Source organism: Carassius gibelio, chromosome A2, assembly GCF_023724105.1.
Source record: "Carassius gibelio isolate Cgi1373 ecotype wild population from Czech Republic chromosome A2, carGib1.2-hapl.c, whole genome shotgun sequence".
Taxonomy (NCBI): domain Eukaryota; kingdom Metazoa; phylum Chordata; class Actinopteri; order Cypriniformes; family Cyprinidae; genus Carassius; species Carassius gibelio.
Genome location: NC_068372.1, coordinates 16,348,559 through 16,363,965, shown reverse-complemented (window position 1 = coordinate 16,363,965; position 15,407 = coordinate 16,348,559). Strand labels below are relative to the sequence as shown.

The window sequence follows — 15,407 nt, the reverse complement described above, 5'->3', positions numbered from 1 at the left end:
CTCGAGAGGTCTGTGCACTCCACTGCTCACAAGTGACCATGTTATACACCATTCCTTCAGTTGTTGCTCAGAGAGCAAGCAGGATGATTAGATTCTTACTACTTGCAGTTATATAGTGCACACATTGTGAGGGATGTCCTCACAGGAGATATCTTAATAGGCTCTGCATCACTACTGAGACTTGATCACCAAGTGCTCAGTGGTCCCTCTCAGCAATCAAGAGAACACAATTCATTAATATTAATTGACTGCTGTCTTCCACGCATATGTTACAGATTAATGCAGTAAGCTACTGCGGTACAGTGCTGAATATTATTTCATCAGCAATAACCTGATGACTCTTTGAATTGCTGCCAGAGATACATGTTTTTTGGTAAAATAAAAGGAAAAAATAAACCTTGATGCAGCTGCAGTTTATCATAGGATTTCTGCAAAAACAACAACAAAAATCCCTGCACAACAAGTAATAAACAAATGATAAGTATTTAAGTATTCATAAATCCATTGTATAGAGATTGCATCTTCCATGCAGAACCCACCAAATAAATGTACTAAATTTACTTTAAATTTCCTTGATTTTGTAAAAAATTTTTTGCATTTCATATTGACTTTTTATATTTTTAATATTTCCCTTTGATTCCAATATTATTTATTTATCTATCTACGTATGCTTTTTTAAAAAGGAATACTTTCACCTGAAAAATTTCTAAACGTTTTAGGTTGAATAATGAACGTCCAATGACTTTCCAAAAACGATATATTATTTTGTGTTATGAAGTCATAAAGGTTGAGAACATCAGGGTGAGTACATTATGGAAAGTCTACAATAGTAAATCAGGATAGTCATGAAAAGACTTTGAATGATATCAGATATGTTTTTGAATGCCTTCCGTTCCAGTCAGGCGAATTTTAAGATGATTGACTCTCATTTCCTTTCAGGTGTGCAGCTGTGAAAGTCATAGAGAGGGCTTAATTAGGACATCATAAATTCCTGCAGAGTACATTCACATAATCTTGTGTGAAAGCAGATTTCACTCCAAAAACGAGAGTAGTACTGTTGCTAAGACTTTATGTGAGGAAAATTAGGGTATAATTCCAACAAGAAAAGGACACCAACCATGACACTCAAAAGAACCTGCCAAGCTCTTTGTAAAAGTCATGCATAAAGTCTTTCTCCTTGTCTCAATATGCACTGCAGATAATCAAGGCTAGACATAAATAAGCCACTGTATCCTTACCATGGGATGTCTTCAGTGAAAGGAGACTGTAATTATTGGAAGGTGAAAGATATGACATTGCTATCAAATAAAATCACCTGAACAATCGGTTCATTCTCTTTCGCTTCTGCTGATCTTCTGATGCAATAATGTTAACGGCTGACTTCAGTTTTATTCCAATAGCCTCATCAGACCGTGGCACCCTGCTGTTTCCCCACAAAATTATTCGCACCCTCTTTGGTAATAAAGTCACTTTGAGGTTGATTAACACAAACAATTGAATCCCATTAAATTCTGGTTTAAGTGACAGGCTGCTTGTAGCCTATGTCAAATAATGGCCCCTGGGCAAACCTCATGCACAAAGGTTTCTAATCCTCTTAAAGATAATTAAAAAAGAGTCATAATTTACTCTCAACTCTGATGCACCTTCCACCACTGTGTAAGCTACAGTTGTGTTGTGTAATATTATTTCCATCGCATAACTAAACCTACAGATTCATTAAGAGTGAAGAAAGACAATCAAGAGATATTTGAAATGAGGAGAAATCGTTGATAGCATAACTCAGATAACACTGCAGAGAGAATAATGCCATGACTGGGCCTGTACATGACTTTAAAATTTCCAAATAAAACATGCAACTAAGTTGATGTTCCACACTAATGTTGTCTGTCAGATTAAATGAACTGTCAGGCTGCAAACAAGTGCAAACTGCCCGTCATTCTGAGACATCCACCACACACTCCTGCACTGCGCACAGCATATTCACCAGTACACAAAATACAGGCTCCACAACAGCAGCAGTGTATCAATAAAGGATGTTATGTATCAGCAAAAGATTCAATCTCTAAAGGCATTTCTCTAAAGGGGAACTGAAACACAATAAGCATTTTAAGCACAATAAAAATAACAATATGCTATTCCAGAATTTAATAGGCTACAAACATCGTTAAAAACATGCTGAAACATATTTGTTCACGTGCTAAAAAAATATATATTTGTTATATAATAGCTCCATGCATTTCTAAAAACCACGAGGATGTAAAGGCAACAAAAGTCCTTATAAGACAACAGAAAAATGGTGTCTCCATCAATGGTGCGTCCATATGTAGAATCCTTTTCTTCCGAAAGCTGCATGAGCATCATTCTAGGATCAGTTTTGCTGCGGTTTGTGCGTGCACGGGAACCCCCGAGCCCCCACCCTATTCATCCACCCCCGCTAGTCTCTCAACAACCAAGATCTAAAAATAGAACAGGGATCCCCCCCATCAGTTTACAACACGTCACAAGGTCATATAACCCTCCTCTCACGATCCTCAAACAATGCTACGGCGTGACGGTCTAGTGTGGATCTTGCGACCAATGAACTATTTGCTGCACGTGAAAAACACGTTGGACGCGTGGATTTTTGCTTCCCCCCCTCAATTAGTCACGACGTATATAGCCTAATTAACTGCGGAGGAAGTGTTTTCCATTATTCCCCGTTTGAGATACCTTTCAAGAGGCAAACGTACCATTTTTGGAGATGAAAGTGAAGGGGAGACACGGAGAGTTCTCGCGCCATCGGGCGCATGCATATTCACGCGCTGGAGGGCATGCCCGTCACCACTAGACCGAGAATTTCCACACAGGACAACGAGGAATTGTGTCGGTGTGGGCTACCTTTTTTTTTTCTTTTTTTTTCGGGAAAACAACGTCCGCTTTTTATTTTAAATTTGTTTATATGTGTGTATTTTATATTATTTTATATAGAGTGCTGATGTCATTGTCAGGAGCATTCAAAAGGATCTGAATGAAGATGTGTAAAAGTGTAAGGTAAGATCGTGGCGATTCTGTAACTTACTGGACATTTAGGATTTAATGCCACAGCTCACACTTGGTATTTCATGTGATTCCATCTGTTATTATTAGCCTTAAAATGGCAGACCAGAGGTGATGAAAGAAGGGTTCTTCTCAAGGCCTTTGAAGCATATCTTTGTGATGATTTATTCTGACCTATCTTCATGTTGCCCTTTCATTTATACAGACAACCTTTGTCAGGCAAGATGAAAAATATGTGACACCCTCCACCCCTCTATAAATCCAAGCAAGCGCCTTCTACTCAGTGTTTGTTTGATAATCACATTTGGTGAGGGCTTTTTTTCTTGGTGATTTATTTATTTATTTATGTTTTGTGTTAAGTTATGCTTTTCTTCTGTTTCGAAACTATAGTGACATTATAACTAAATCTATTTCACGTAAAAAGCTGATCAGTATGAAAATATTCTCTATTGTTCTTGACAACTGCAACATTAATAAAGCTACAAAAAGCAAAATACATTTGTAAATAAATAAAATGAAAAATGCATTTCTTAGTGTGAGTGATAGATCCAGGCTGAAAGGGTCCAAAATGATTCAAGCTAAAATGCAAACACTACATCAAGGCTTTCTGTTTTTAACAAACAAATCCTTCAACTCTTTAGATTTCTTGCTTTTTATACTGGCATAAAATGTTCAATTTTAATATGTGCTTGAGCAAACTGAATGTCATTTCTGTCTTAAAATGCAAGCATATCTGGTGTATTAGGTCTGGTCCCCGTCCTTTCCCACTGGGCATTTATAATAATCTTTGTGGATCACGACTCATGTCAGCTCAGTTCAGGTCCTTTATTTCCCCTCAAAATATCTGTGTATGTGAAAGAACTGATTTGTTTTATCATCCTGATTATATTCCATAGATTGCATTGCTCTGTGATGCGTGTTTTAGAGGTAACGTCTCTCAGTCAGTCAGATGGGATGGACTGTATGCAGGATATTGAATTGTGCATTCCGTCCAGTGCAAGCATTGACAGCAATGTCTGCCTGATTCTTATTCAAATGAGAGGCATTTGAAGCATTACATATGTTTGTGTGAGAGAGATTTACATTTTCACACTGGCTGTCGTACTTCATTTTGGGATGTACTACTGCAGACCAACCCTTGCTGTTAAATTGTTCTCTGTTCATATTGAGTAAAATTCTATACAAAACTACAGAGATGTTTTTTCCTGATAAATTTGATAACAGTATGTATAACACTGTACGTTGTGCTCATAATACAGTAATGGAGTTTGAATCTTGCAAAAAGTATGGACAGGATCGCAAAATGCCTTGACATTTACTTTGCATATATCTTGCCATCTGACATGCTGGGACTAAAACTCAACCAATATAAAATAATGGGATTTTGAAAATGTAGCTTTTTATTTAAAATTTAAAAAGTATCAAAATATTACAACAGTTACAATTTTCGATTTCAGTTGCAGTTTCTTATTTAATAGTGTGGTTATATCAGTTTATATAATTATATCGTTTTATTTAGTTGCCATATCCTATTAATAAATCTGGTTAGATTTAATGACTTGTAAGAGCCTGCTTACTACATAGGATCAAATAATATTTTTTATATATTCTTTGGGGCTTTCTGTTATCTGTTAGGGTTAGGGTTATCTGTTTTCTTTTTACTAAGAAAATTCTGTTCCATAAACATATACGTCACACAGATCTTTTTCTGTATTTATAGAATTTAGATTAAAGTTATATGTAGTTTTATAACAAAGTTCGGGAGAAGCAGTCGCAGTTCATTAACCTGATTAACACAAGTGGAGACCAATCAGTAATCAACTCATGATAAGGCATAAATAACAGCAGAACCTACCTCTGTTCATTGACAGTTTTCAGCATCCCTCCTCCACCCCATTCTCCTCACCATAGATCCATCTACTCTTACCACAACCGGGGGGAGTACTCTGGGTTCGGGCCTCATCCCGAGCTCTGAGCCCTCCACCCGGACAGCACGCCAAATACGCATAACCTTACTGAATTAATATACGTAGATGTGAACTCGTGAATTCTCATATTGTTTTCTATTAAGCTGTTTTTCATGTGGGGACCGTTAGTCCCTGGACTGTAGGTGATTTCAGGTTTCAGTGACCTTGTCTTTTTAGTCCTCACAATGGAAGCAATACCTGATCAACAGCTCTCATGGTTTGGTCTTTTTCAGGACCATAGAAAGCATCTTTATCTTCATTCTTTCCAACACTCATCTCCATTCTCATTATCATCCAGCATAATGGGATGTCCTCAGTAAACTATCATTGATATTAATGAGGAAAGTTATTTATATCTGTGCTTGCACAACAGCTTGAAGTCTTTCATCTCTGACATGTAAAATGTGTGTTTTATCATATTGAATGATGAATTGGCATTCTGTGATTGAATTATACTGAGACCTCTATATTGCACAAGCTGGAATATGTGTGGGTGGAGAATTTATTAAGAGATACAAAATTACAAAAAAAAAAAAAAAAGTCTTTCTATTTGAGAACTGTTTGTCTGCACTTGTTAAGATATTTAACAACCGCATGTGAGTCAATGATTCTGACTGAGAATGTTTCTGGAGGATATGACAGCTGAGAATCAGATAAAAACCTCTTCATAATTTTCCATGCAGTGTTCAATTCTTTAATGTATTTTTGGTAATGGAATATGCATTATCTTTTAAAATGAACTACATGAGGATGGCATAGTAAATTTATTATAGAATGAACCACCTGATTAGTGTGTGTCAATCAAGGACAGAGCACCTTGTGTTTAAATGGAAGATCCATTCTTCATTAGTCATCATCCTTGTGTTTTTCAAGTGTGATTTATTCCACATTATACAACAGTCAGTTCCGGTCACAAAGTTTATTGATTTGGAATAACAGCACTGGAATGTTTCGCTGTATCAATCTTCTTTTCTGTGTGAATGGCATTATAGACCAGAGTATGTGAATGGTGCAGAGTAGTGAGCAGCAGCCGTCTGGAGTAAAGAGCATTTTAAACACAGTCACAGTATACATTTTGTCTAAAATGTCAGTTTTTGAAATATGAAGCATAATTTTCCACGGTCATGGAAAATCTGGAAATATCAGGGAATGAAGGGATAGTGAAACATCACGTAAAGGAAAAGATACATTGAGATTTCTATAATGAATATAGGCTACTATTATTAAATTCAATTGATATTTTTGTAGGCTAATAACCTTTTGCTAATGATCTTTGTGAGCAAATTTTTCTTTCGAGTTTGTTCTCTACACCTGGTCAAACTGATTCACAGATGATGTCTGAATGTTTCTTTCTTTGTTTTAATCCTTGTCCATCAAAACTTGATAATCCCAACAATTATAAAAGCGATATCAGACTCGCAATAATCTTGTAGTAACGGATATGCTCGTGTGCTATTGTTTAACTATTTCCCTCCACTCAACACTTGGTTCCCATTGTATAGGCCTACGCAAGTTTGGACATACATTATGCCGTAATAAGCATAAGCAATTTATAAAAGAGGCGCACTTGTCCCCTGAAGTGTTTAATGCTTGTTCTTTTTAATAATGGCACAGGCATGAAAATGTCAGTCCAGTCAAGGCATCCAGCTTTCGCCGTGTGCATGACCTTGCTAATACCCAGTTCGCATCTCAGGTTTAATCTTATCAACTGTAAACATAAAGCGGTTTTCACACGAGGGCGGTGTTCATCTCGGCGATGACGTCAAGAGGCAGGTCTCGCTCGAGCCCACCAATGAGACGAGGCAGTTCGGTTCTTTTGGGGTACATCGCAATGAATGGGTGTCGGTGCTTTACAAGGCAAAGGAGCAATCACAACAAGACGCGGATATTGAGGGGATGCGGCATCGGCACGCGGGAGCTGTCCACCAGCAGCACAGCAACGACGCGGACGCTCGTGACAGTCAAAAGGAAGGATCTCATCCAGTCGCCGCGCTCTTTAGTCTGCCGCCCCCACCGCCATCGATAAAGGAGCGATCCACCTCCTCACATCACAGCCAACATGTACAGTCCTGTCCGGACCGCGGCACCAGGAACGGCGAGTGCGTGCCTCTGACCGGCCACTGCAGCCTTGCGCACGCTGACCGTGCGCCTTACGACAACCAGCCGCATCCGTTTCCAGGGGCCTCATCTGGCTATCAGTGTCATTCTGAGGGGCTCTCGCAGAGCAGCCATTCTCCTCAGCACAGATCTTCAGTTTCCCCGCAGCCCTCCCCATCTGATCTGCTGCCGTCGCCTCTGCCTTCGCACATTTCTAATACACGGGATACTCGCCAAAAGAGTGCTAATTACAAACAAGACATCTTACAGCGTCGCACCGAGGAGGGGGGGCGTCGAGACCAAAACCAGTTGCTGCGGCAACCTTATTATAATCAACAAAAGGACCCCTCCTTTGAGTTACTCTTGCCAAACTCTTGTCAAGGACAGATAAATGCACGCGAGGAAGCAGAAAAGGAGAGGCAAGTAATTGAGCCTCAGGCTCAGTTACTGTTGGGCAGCAGCTTGCCCGTCACCTACTGCATCAGCGGATCGGGGCAAGTGTTCCGAAACAAGCAGGCGCCGCTGTTGCAGCATCAGCATCAGCATCAGCATCAGCAGGGTCGCGCGCAGGAGCACAGCCTCCAGCGGCAGCAGAGTGACCGAGACAGCAGCGGGTACCAGGAGGGGGAAATCGTACTCTGTCAGCCGTATCAATGCGAGCGCGCGCTAGAGAGAAACTCGTCGGTGTCTAGTAGTGACAACAGCAGCCCCCCGTACGGCTCTAGCAGTCAACTGTGGCCAGAGCCCCACGACGAGCAGGACAGGAGAAATCGCGCAAGCAAACACAAGGTAGGTTATTTATGTAGGGGCACAAGCACAGCTTTCAATATGCAACATATTGAGAATTTACGCAGCGTAATATGCGACCACGCCTGTCCTATGTTATTTATTGTTGGTGTTCTTTTGCTGCCTTAAATGAATAATCGGCATGTTTCGAGGAGGCTCATTTGATTTGCTAAAACATGTATTCGAAAGCAGCCCATCAACACGATGACATCAAGCACACTGCATCTCATGCATACTCTCACGCGGACATAAAAACACACTGTGACTTTCACATCTCTCTCTCTCTCTCTCTCTCTCTCACACACACACACACACACACACACAAACACACACACCACAGACACACACAGGCATTTAATCTGTAGTGCATCAAAACTTGTTATTTCTCTTATGAAGAGTCTAATTGCAGTGCCCAAATGTGTATTAAAATAGTTAAACATGACAATTCAAGTGAGAAAAAAATTAAATATGGAAAGTTTGGACATCATATTGCCACTTGAAAATTCAACAATTAAGTATATAGTATAAGAAATAAAGATTTTTTTTATAATTTAGCTTTAGTCTAAATACTTTACTTTAATACTTTAATAAAATAAATTTTGACTAATAATTATAGCCATACAAAGTCAAAGAGATGCAGTAAGCAATCTAGTACTGAAATTGTAGAAAAAAGGCTCAAAGGTTTGTTTATGGACTTTTGATGGATTTAATGTCAGTTTTCACTCTTCCTTTTTTTTCTCATCACCTGTCTGACACAGGACAGAACATAACCAAAATTTAGATCCAGTTTCGCTCATAGCTCAGTTAAGCTATCATAATCATTTACTTAATTTTTGCTTTTATATGGAAAAAAATTAAAACACAATTGTATCTCTGCTTACATGTACACAATGAAACTATACTGAAAAAAAATGTGGTGTAGAAACAGTTTTCAAGTTCAATTTCAAGTTCAATTTATTTGTATAGCGCATTTACAACAGCCTCCTGGCTGACCAAAGTGCTTTACATAAGAGCAAGAATATTACACATACATAAAAAAAAAAAATAAATAAATAAATTAAAAATAAAATATACCAGACAAAAATTTAAAACCACCCATTTCAAAATGTAGACAGTAAACACAGTAGTCAGTACACTAAGGAAAATAAAAAAGTTTTTAGCAAGGATTTAAAAATAGACAAGGAAGGGGCCAGTCTGATCTCTAAAGGCAGGGTATTCCAGAGTCGTGGCCCAGCCACTGCAAGTGCACGCTCCCCTCTACGCTTTAGCCTAACACGAGGGACCACCAACAGAGCCTGGTCACAGGAACGTAGGTTTCTTGATGGAGTATAAGGATGAAGAAGTTCAGATAAATAGACAGGAGCTTTGTTATGAAGGGATTTATAAATGAAGAGGAGAATTTTAAAGTCTATTCTCTGAGAAACTGGCAACCAGTGAAGGGATCTGAGAATTGGGGTTATGTGTTCATGTTTACGACAGTTTAAAAGAAGTCTGGCTGCAGCATTTTGGACTAGCTGAAGTCGTTTTCACTCATAAATTACTCATAAATTTCAAAGTTAATTAAATAAACAGTAACACATTGAATTACCATGACCTTTTTGAAGTAGAAAGACTAGTATAATTTTCTTATTAAATATACTCCAGAAATCTTTAACCTTAGTTATTTTTTTTTTTTTTTTACAGTGTACTGCAGATAACTGTGCTGTATGAATCTGTGCCACTTTTACAGTGTGTCCAAATGATGCCCTCATTATTTTTTGCACCAGTGCCTTCATCTGCAGTTCATTCAAAAGACTCAAACAGCTCCCAGGGCTCCATTTATTTTTCTGACCCTGTTATCTGATGCCACTCACCGAGGATCCATTCATTTCTCCATTCTTCTTCATGCTCTCTCTCTCAGGTCCTGAAATACCTTTTGTTATAGGTGGATCACAGTGGCTTATCTTCTTGGGTAGTAGTAGCCAAGTCTCACAGAGTAAGGGCTTATAAAAAAAATACAGAATATATGGATAAAAATGTAGTCATTAAAACGTGGATTAGATCAAAATCAGCACAAATCCATTTCCTGCAGTAGTACTTGGCTTCAATCATTGTTCTTTATCAAGCAACATAATGTCCCTTTAGTAAAACATACCATATCACATATCTCTAATGCAAATCACTTTTCCTTGATTAGATTCTCTTCTTTTTACATTGTGGTTAATAATTGACCTTAAAGTGTTTAATTTTTGCACCACTATTGTCACAAAATGCATTTGTAAAATGTAAAAATAATACAAAAAAAAATACATTTTCTAACCTAAAAATAATTTTCAAATGAGTTTCATGAACAAGTTACACACAGCACCTTTCACTAAAATGTTTTAGTATTATGTTTCCAGAGTTTCAAGGTTGGATTTAACCCGAGCGCAGCACTGGCAGCACTTGGCAGGAAGAAAGCTAACAAAAGAAGAAAAATAAACTGACCTTTTCAAAGAAGAAGAAGAAAAAAAAACCTCTTGATATCTGATGCTAGATAGCTGAGAGGAATGATACTAATGAGAGTATACTGTCAAAGGAAATTAATTTAGATAGAGAGTCTTATCAGTTGGGCAGAATATAGCGTGCATGGTGGAGTCAGAGACCTTTAGTACTTCTGAATACTGTGTTCTATTTTGTACAACCTTTGTTAATGGGAGACACGTTGCTCTGCCGGTAACACAAACAAAAGGACTTTTGGAATACATAGACTATCCATTACATTTGATCTGAAGTACTGCAACAAATAACCTTCAATATCTGTTCCGCACATCCATTTATTTATGCTCCATTTCATTTAATTATATCATTAAATGAAGCTTTGATCCTTAGATCATGATTGCTCCACTCAAGATGTGTCCAGCTGTACTCTGCAGACACACTGGCAGTTTTCCCAACAGAAGAAAACAAGGGAAGCCATCATTTATTAGATTTTTTTTTTAAATCAGACATTTATACGGAAAAAAACACTTTTGTGTGCTTGTTAAGCTAAGTGCATATAAAGACATTGTTTTCATAATAAATAACTCAACTTGCATGACATTTTGACTATGCGGCACTGTTCTGCTTTTTATAAAAAGCGGTTTACTCGTGTAGGCTGATATCCTTACTGTGCATTTGTAACATTTTGTCCATCCACTCTGTTCTGCCCTAATGGCTTAAACAAAGACTTATTTTGGCTGAGAGGGACCGATCAATTACAATATCCTGTGACACAAACTGAAACTTAATAGTAGTTTGCTATTGTGGCCTCTGTGATCCACAGTTCCACAAGCACAGACATTGTGCTCTGAAAGGCTTAACATATACTTCTGTGCTTTGCTTGTGTAAATACTTTCCCATTCTTCCTTCTTGTCAGTGTTAAGAGTTTCCTTTTGGCTGGCCTCTCTTTGCTTGCTAAGTGATCCTTGCTCTGTTGTTGAAGTAATGTCATGCGAAACGTCAGATAAACCTCTCTAATATAATTAATTAATACATTATATGATGAAAAATTTAAGACTTGAAAGAAAACAATCAGCAATTTAATGCCATATCAGTCCTATCTCCGTATTAATGCAGTGGTACTGCGATCAAACTGAAGACTAGAAGCTGTGTTTGATATGGTTAAGCACCAGTGTCTAAACCTGTGTTACAGCCATTGCTTCTCTTTGTCAAAAGAAAATAGTAGTGCGGTTTTCTGCATTTGTGGCATCATTAGTATATGTTAAAGAGAGAGAGAGAGAGAGATATCAGAAGTCATTTTTAACGAATAATATTATTAGCATCACGTGTCTTTTATACGTACATTAAAGAGCTGCAGCATTGCTCACAGAGGTTCCTGTTTATTAAGGGTCACACCACCTCCGGGTTTAACGCTATTGTTCAAAAAGCCAGAAAGTCTGCTTCAGGAAGAACTGTATAAAAAGGAAGAAGAGGAAAGGTCTATATTTAACCCTTTAAAGGTCCCTTCTTCTATTAAAGTCTTTCTTCCTTTCTTTATCTTCCAAGCCACCTCATTTCCTCTCAGACTAAAAGGTCCATTTAAATGGGATCAGTTTGCTCTAAAGGTTTCATGAAGGACATTCAGCCACAACAGCCCGTAATACAGAAAATAATCACAGAGGTGTTCGATGGCCAGTGGGCACATTCTCTGCGTTTTCTTTGTGCGATATAATAATGTCCAGCATCAGAGAATCGTGTCAGGAAATGTGTAGTTTTTATCTCAGCTGACCACACAGATGATTACATAAAAACATATGAATGAGCCTGGTGAAAATGGAATTATTACTTTTCATTCACTAGTGATAGCTAATGGTCAAAACGCCAACGTGAAAACAGGAAATGTGTTACACAAGGAATGAAAAAACATTTCACATCAGTGGCAATCAGAAAGTTTCCCCTTTTTTTTAGATAAAGGATTAATTTACATGACAGTGTAACAGAGATGATAATGGTGTCGTTTTCAAAAACTTGATCTTTGGAACCCATTTTCAAAGGTTTGCATTTTCATGCCTCCAAAACGGCATTGTTGTGTAAATCAATTGTCAAAAAGAGATTTCCTTTTTTAGTTGAAAATGGTGTTGTGAATGTGACTTTCTTCTATCAGATGAATCCAGTCAGAGTTATATTATAAATTGTCCTGGCTATTCCAAACTCTATCACTGTAGTCAGCGGGTGTTGCAGTGCTTCAGTCCAAAAGAAGTGACATAAAAAGCTCCCATCCTTAAAAAAAAGTGTCTCACGTGGCTCCGGGGGGTGGACATAGGCCTTCTGTAGTGAATACATGTGTTTTTGTAAGAAAAATATTTAAAACGTAATAATCACTTTAATCTGGCACAGTTGTACACAGAAGCAGTTCCGGGAGCATGAAGTATGAGGGCAGCGTTGCGCTGGTGAGTTTCCTTATGTTAGCAAAGGAAAACCAGTCTCCTCTTGGCATATATCGAAATCTTCCGACATTCTTCTTTACAAATCCTCGTTTGATACCGTTTGATAATTAGTAACCATTGTTTTGTTTTGATCTCTCTGCTGCTTTGCTGCGCTCGTGACTTCCGAGCAGCACATGCACAATGCTGACCTCGTACGTAATTCCCCCAGAACTGCTTCCAATTACAACATTTAGCGCAAGCTAGATTCAAGTGATTATTACGTTTTGAATATGGATATTTTTCTTACAAAAACACATCGATTTGCTACAGGTGGACTTTAAATTGGCAAATTTTAAGAAATGGGGATGTATTGAAAAATACATCTAAATACAGAATTGATTAAACCTGAAATCAAAATGTTACAAATCGTATCAAGATTTGTATTTCACAATAGTCTGTACATTGGATTTTTTTTAAAACAATAAAACTACTTTTTGAATGTGACCTTACCAGGTCAGTCCTAGTTGCTTTAGAAGGAAACATTGAAAGATTACATAACGCATGTAAGCACAGAGAACGGTGAATAATGCACTCCAAGTACCCTCTCCTCATTCTCTGGTACAAAACTGATCTTTTTTGATGATATGCCTACTAGTAATGCATTTTTGCATTATAGCTTTCATACAAAGGTAGATGATTCTGTTGGCATATTCTCCTGTCACTTATCGCTGCAATGGTTGCAGGGATTTTAATACCATATATTTCAAAGTGGCCTCTCTTGTGTTCAGAGCCTACTATTAATAGTAGTGACATAAAAAATTTGAAACACTCAGCCTTGCAATTAGCTGATGGGCTGTTTGGAATATGGTGTTGTATTAAGTTCAGAACATCCAGGAAAGAGTTGATATGAAATGGTAGTTGTATTGTATGCAAGACCAAGTTGTTAGACCCGAAAGTCTCTTTGTCTAGCCACTGTAACTGAGCATCTATGATGATACGTTTTGCATTCTTCATCAATCTAACTGGCTGTAATCACAGTATATGTAAAGGGCATACTTATACATTCCATTTATTTGTTCAAAATGATATGCATATTGTTTTCAGTGTGGACTGAGATTTAAATTTACAGCATTTCCACAAAAGCCATTTAAGCAGATAGAAAAGTAACACTAATGAATAGCTTCTTTGTAAGTAGATTGGGTTGTGAATGTGATTATCCCATGCAAATATGAGGTGTGACTGACAGCTAACACACATTTGTCTTAGTCAGTAATTTGTTATAATAGTTCTGCTAATGGTAGATTTTGCAGTGCAAGTCCAAAACAATGCAATAAATAGAAATAGAATACAAAACTATGTTATGTTGTAACCCCTAATATTTGTGATAATTACCTCTGACACTGGTGTTCAATTCATGAGCATTGAGAATTTTATTTATTATCATTATTATCATTTATTATCAGTAACAACCAATTTTGCATATTTCATTGTTTGTGCTCATTTCCTCTACTCTTACTTTTCGATTACCTTTACCATCATCTAACTCACTTAAAGTTTACCTTTAAAAATGTAATGCAGTCTTGAATTTTTGCTGTAAATTATGACGTTATGATGCCTAAAAACTTGTAGAATTTCAGACTATTGCTTTATTTTTTTAGTGATCAATTTTAATATCTGCCATATATCAGTTATCTTTCATGATATTAAAATAAATGTAATTACTGGCCAGAATTTTTATATCGGATCAGCCTTAATATTGCTTCTATATAAATAAGAAGTAGTGTGAATAGGCCTGTCTCAAATATTGGTTACTTGTCTGTTTGCAGGTATTTAACATAACTGCAATTATTGTAGATTGTGATAATATTCTAGTTTCTATTTCAAGGACATTTAAGCAGGTAAAGGAATGAAATTATTCGCGTAATGCCAAACATTCTTGGTTCTTACAGTTTTTCATGACACGTCTTCGTTGGGTGAGGAGATGAGTTGCTTATTTTATTTCTTTAAAGACAGAATGAAGAACATATTTAAAAAACATTGCTGTAAAACATATTATATTATGTTATATTATATACAGTTTTGCTTGGCTACAGTTTAAACATAAAGAGGACCGAGAATATTAAAGGGGTCATATGTTGCGATTCAAATTTTTCCTTTCTCTTTGGAGTGTTACAAGCTCTTGGTGAATAAAGAAGATCTGTGAAGTTGCAAAGACTAAAGTCTCAAGTTCAAAGAGATATTCTTTATAAAAGTTAACACTCGTCCCGCCCCCCTGAAATGGCTCGTTCTAACACGGCCCCACATATTTACGTCAGTATGTGGGAAGATTTTCATAACACACAGATGTTCATGCAAAGAAAGAAGGTGTACCTTTTATTCTCGTTGTAGTATTGTTGTTGCCGCCTCCGCCATCTCGTATAGATGCTGTTTGTTTCACTTTGAAAGCGAAAATACTTTGTTTGGCCTTCCAAAAGAGGATGATATCTGCTTCATCATGCCTGGAGCTGATCCGTGCTGGTCACTGAGGAAATACATCAACTTTGCATCGTGGATCGTCGGATAGGCTTTCTGCAAGACCAAGGTACGCTCTTTTGTAGAATCCGCCGGCCGTGCCATTCTCAAGACACCCACCTCACTCAATCCGGCAGCGGCTCAC

General features: G+C 37.6%; 1 protein-coding gene across 6 annotated transcripts in view; it reads left to right on the top strand.

Annotated features, from left to right (window-relative positions):
* The first annotated feature begins 6,798 nt into the window (after positions 1-6,798).
* Positions 6,799-15,407, top strand: part of kcnn1a (potassium intermediate/small conductance calcium-activated channel, subfamily N, member 1a) — a 37,303-nt gene continuing 28,694 nt past the window's right edge. For 2 of the 6 annotated variants that reach the window (XR_008187207.1, XR_008187204.1), the window contains exon 1: positions 6,800-7,889. Coding sequence is in view for 3 of the 6 variants with exons in the window: in XM_052615936.1 (XP_052471896.1) it covers positions 6,900-7,889 (990 nt within the window). In the remaining 3 variants the exon portion in view is untranslated. Of the gene's footprint in view, positions 7,890-15,407 lie in introns of all 6 variants that reach the window. The other 4 variants (XM_052615954.1, XM_052615946.1, XR_008187203.1 and 1 more) reach the window with 3 other exon arrangements.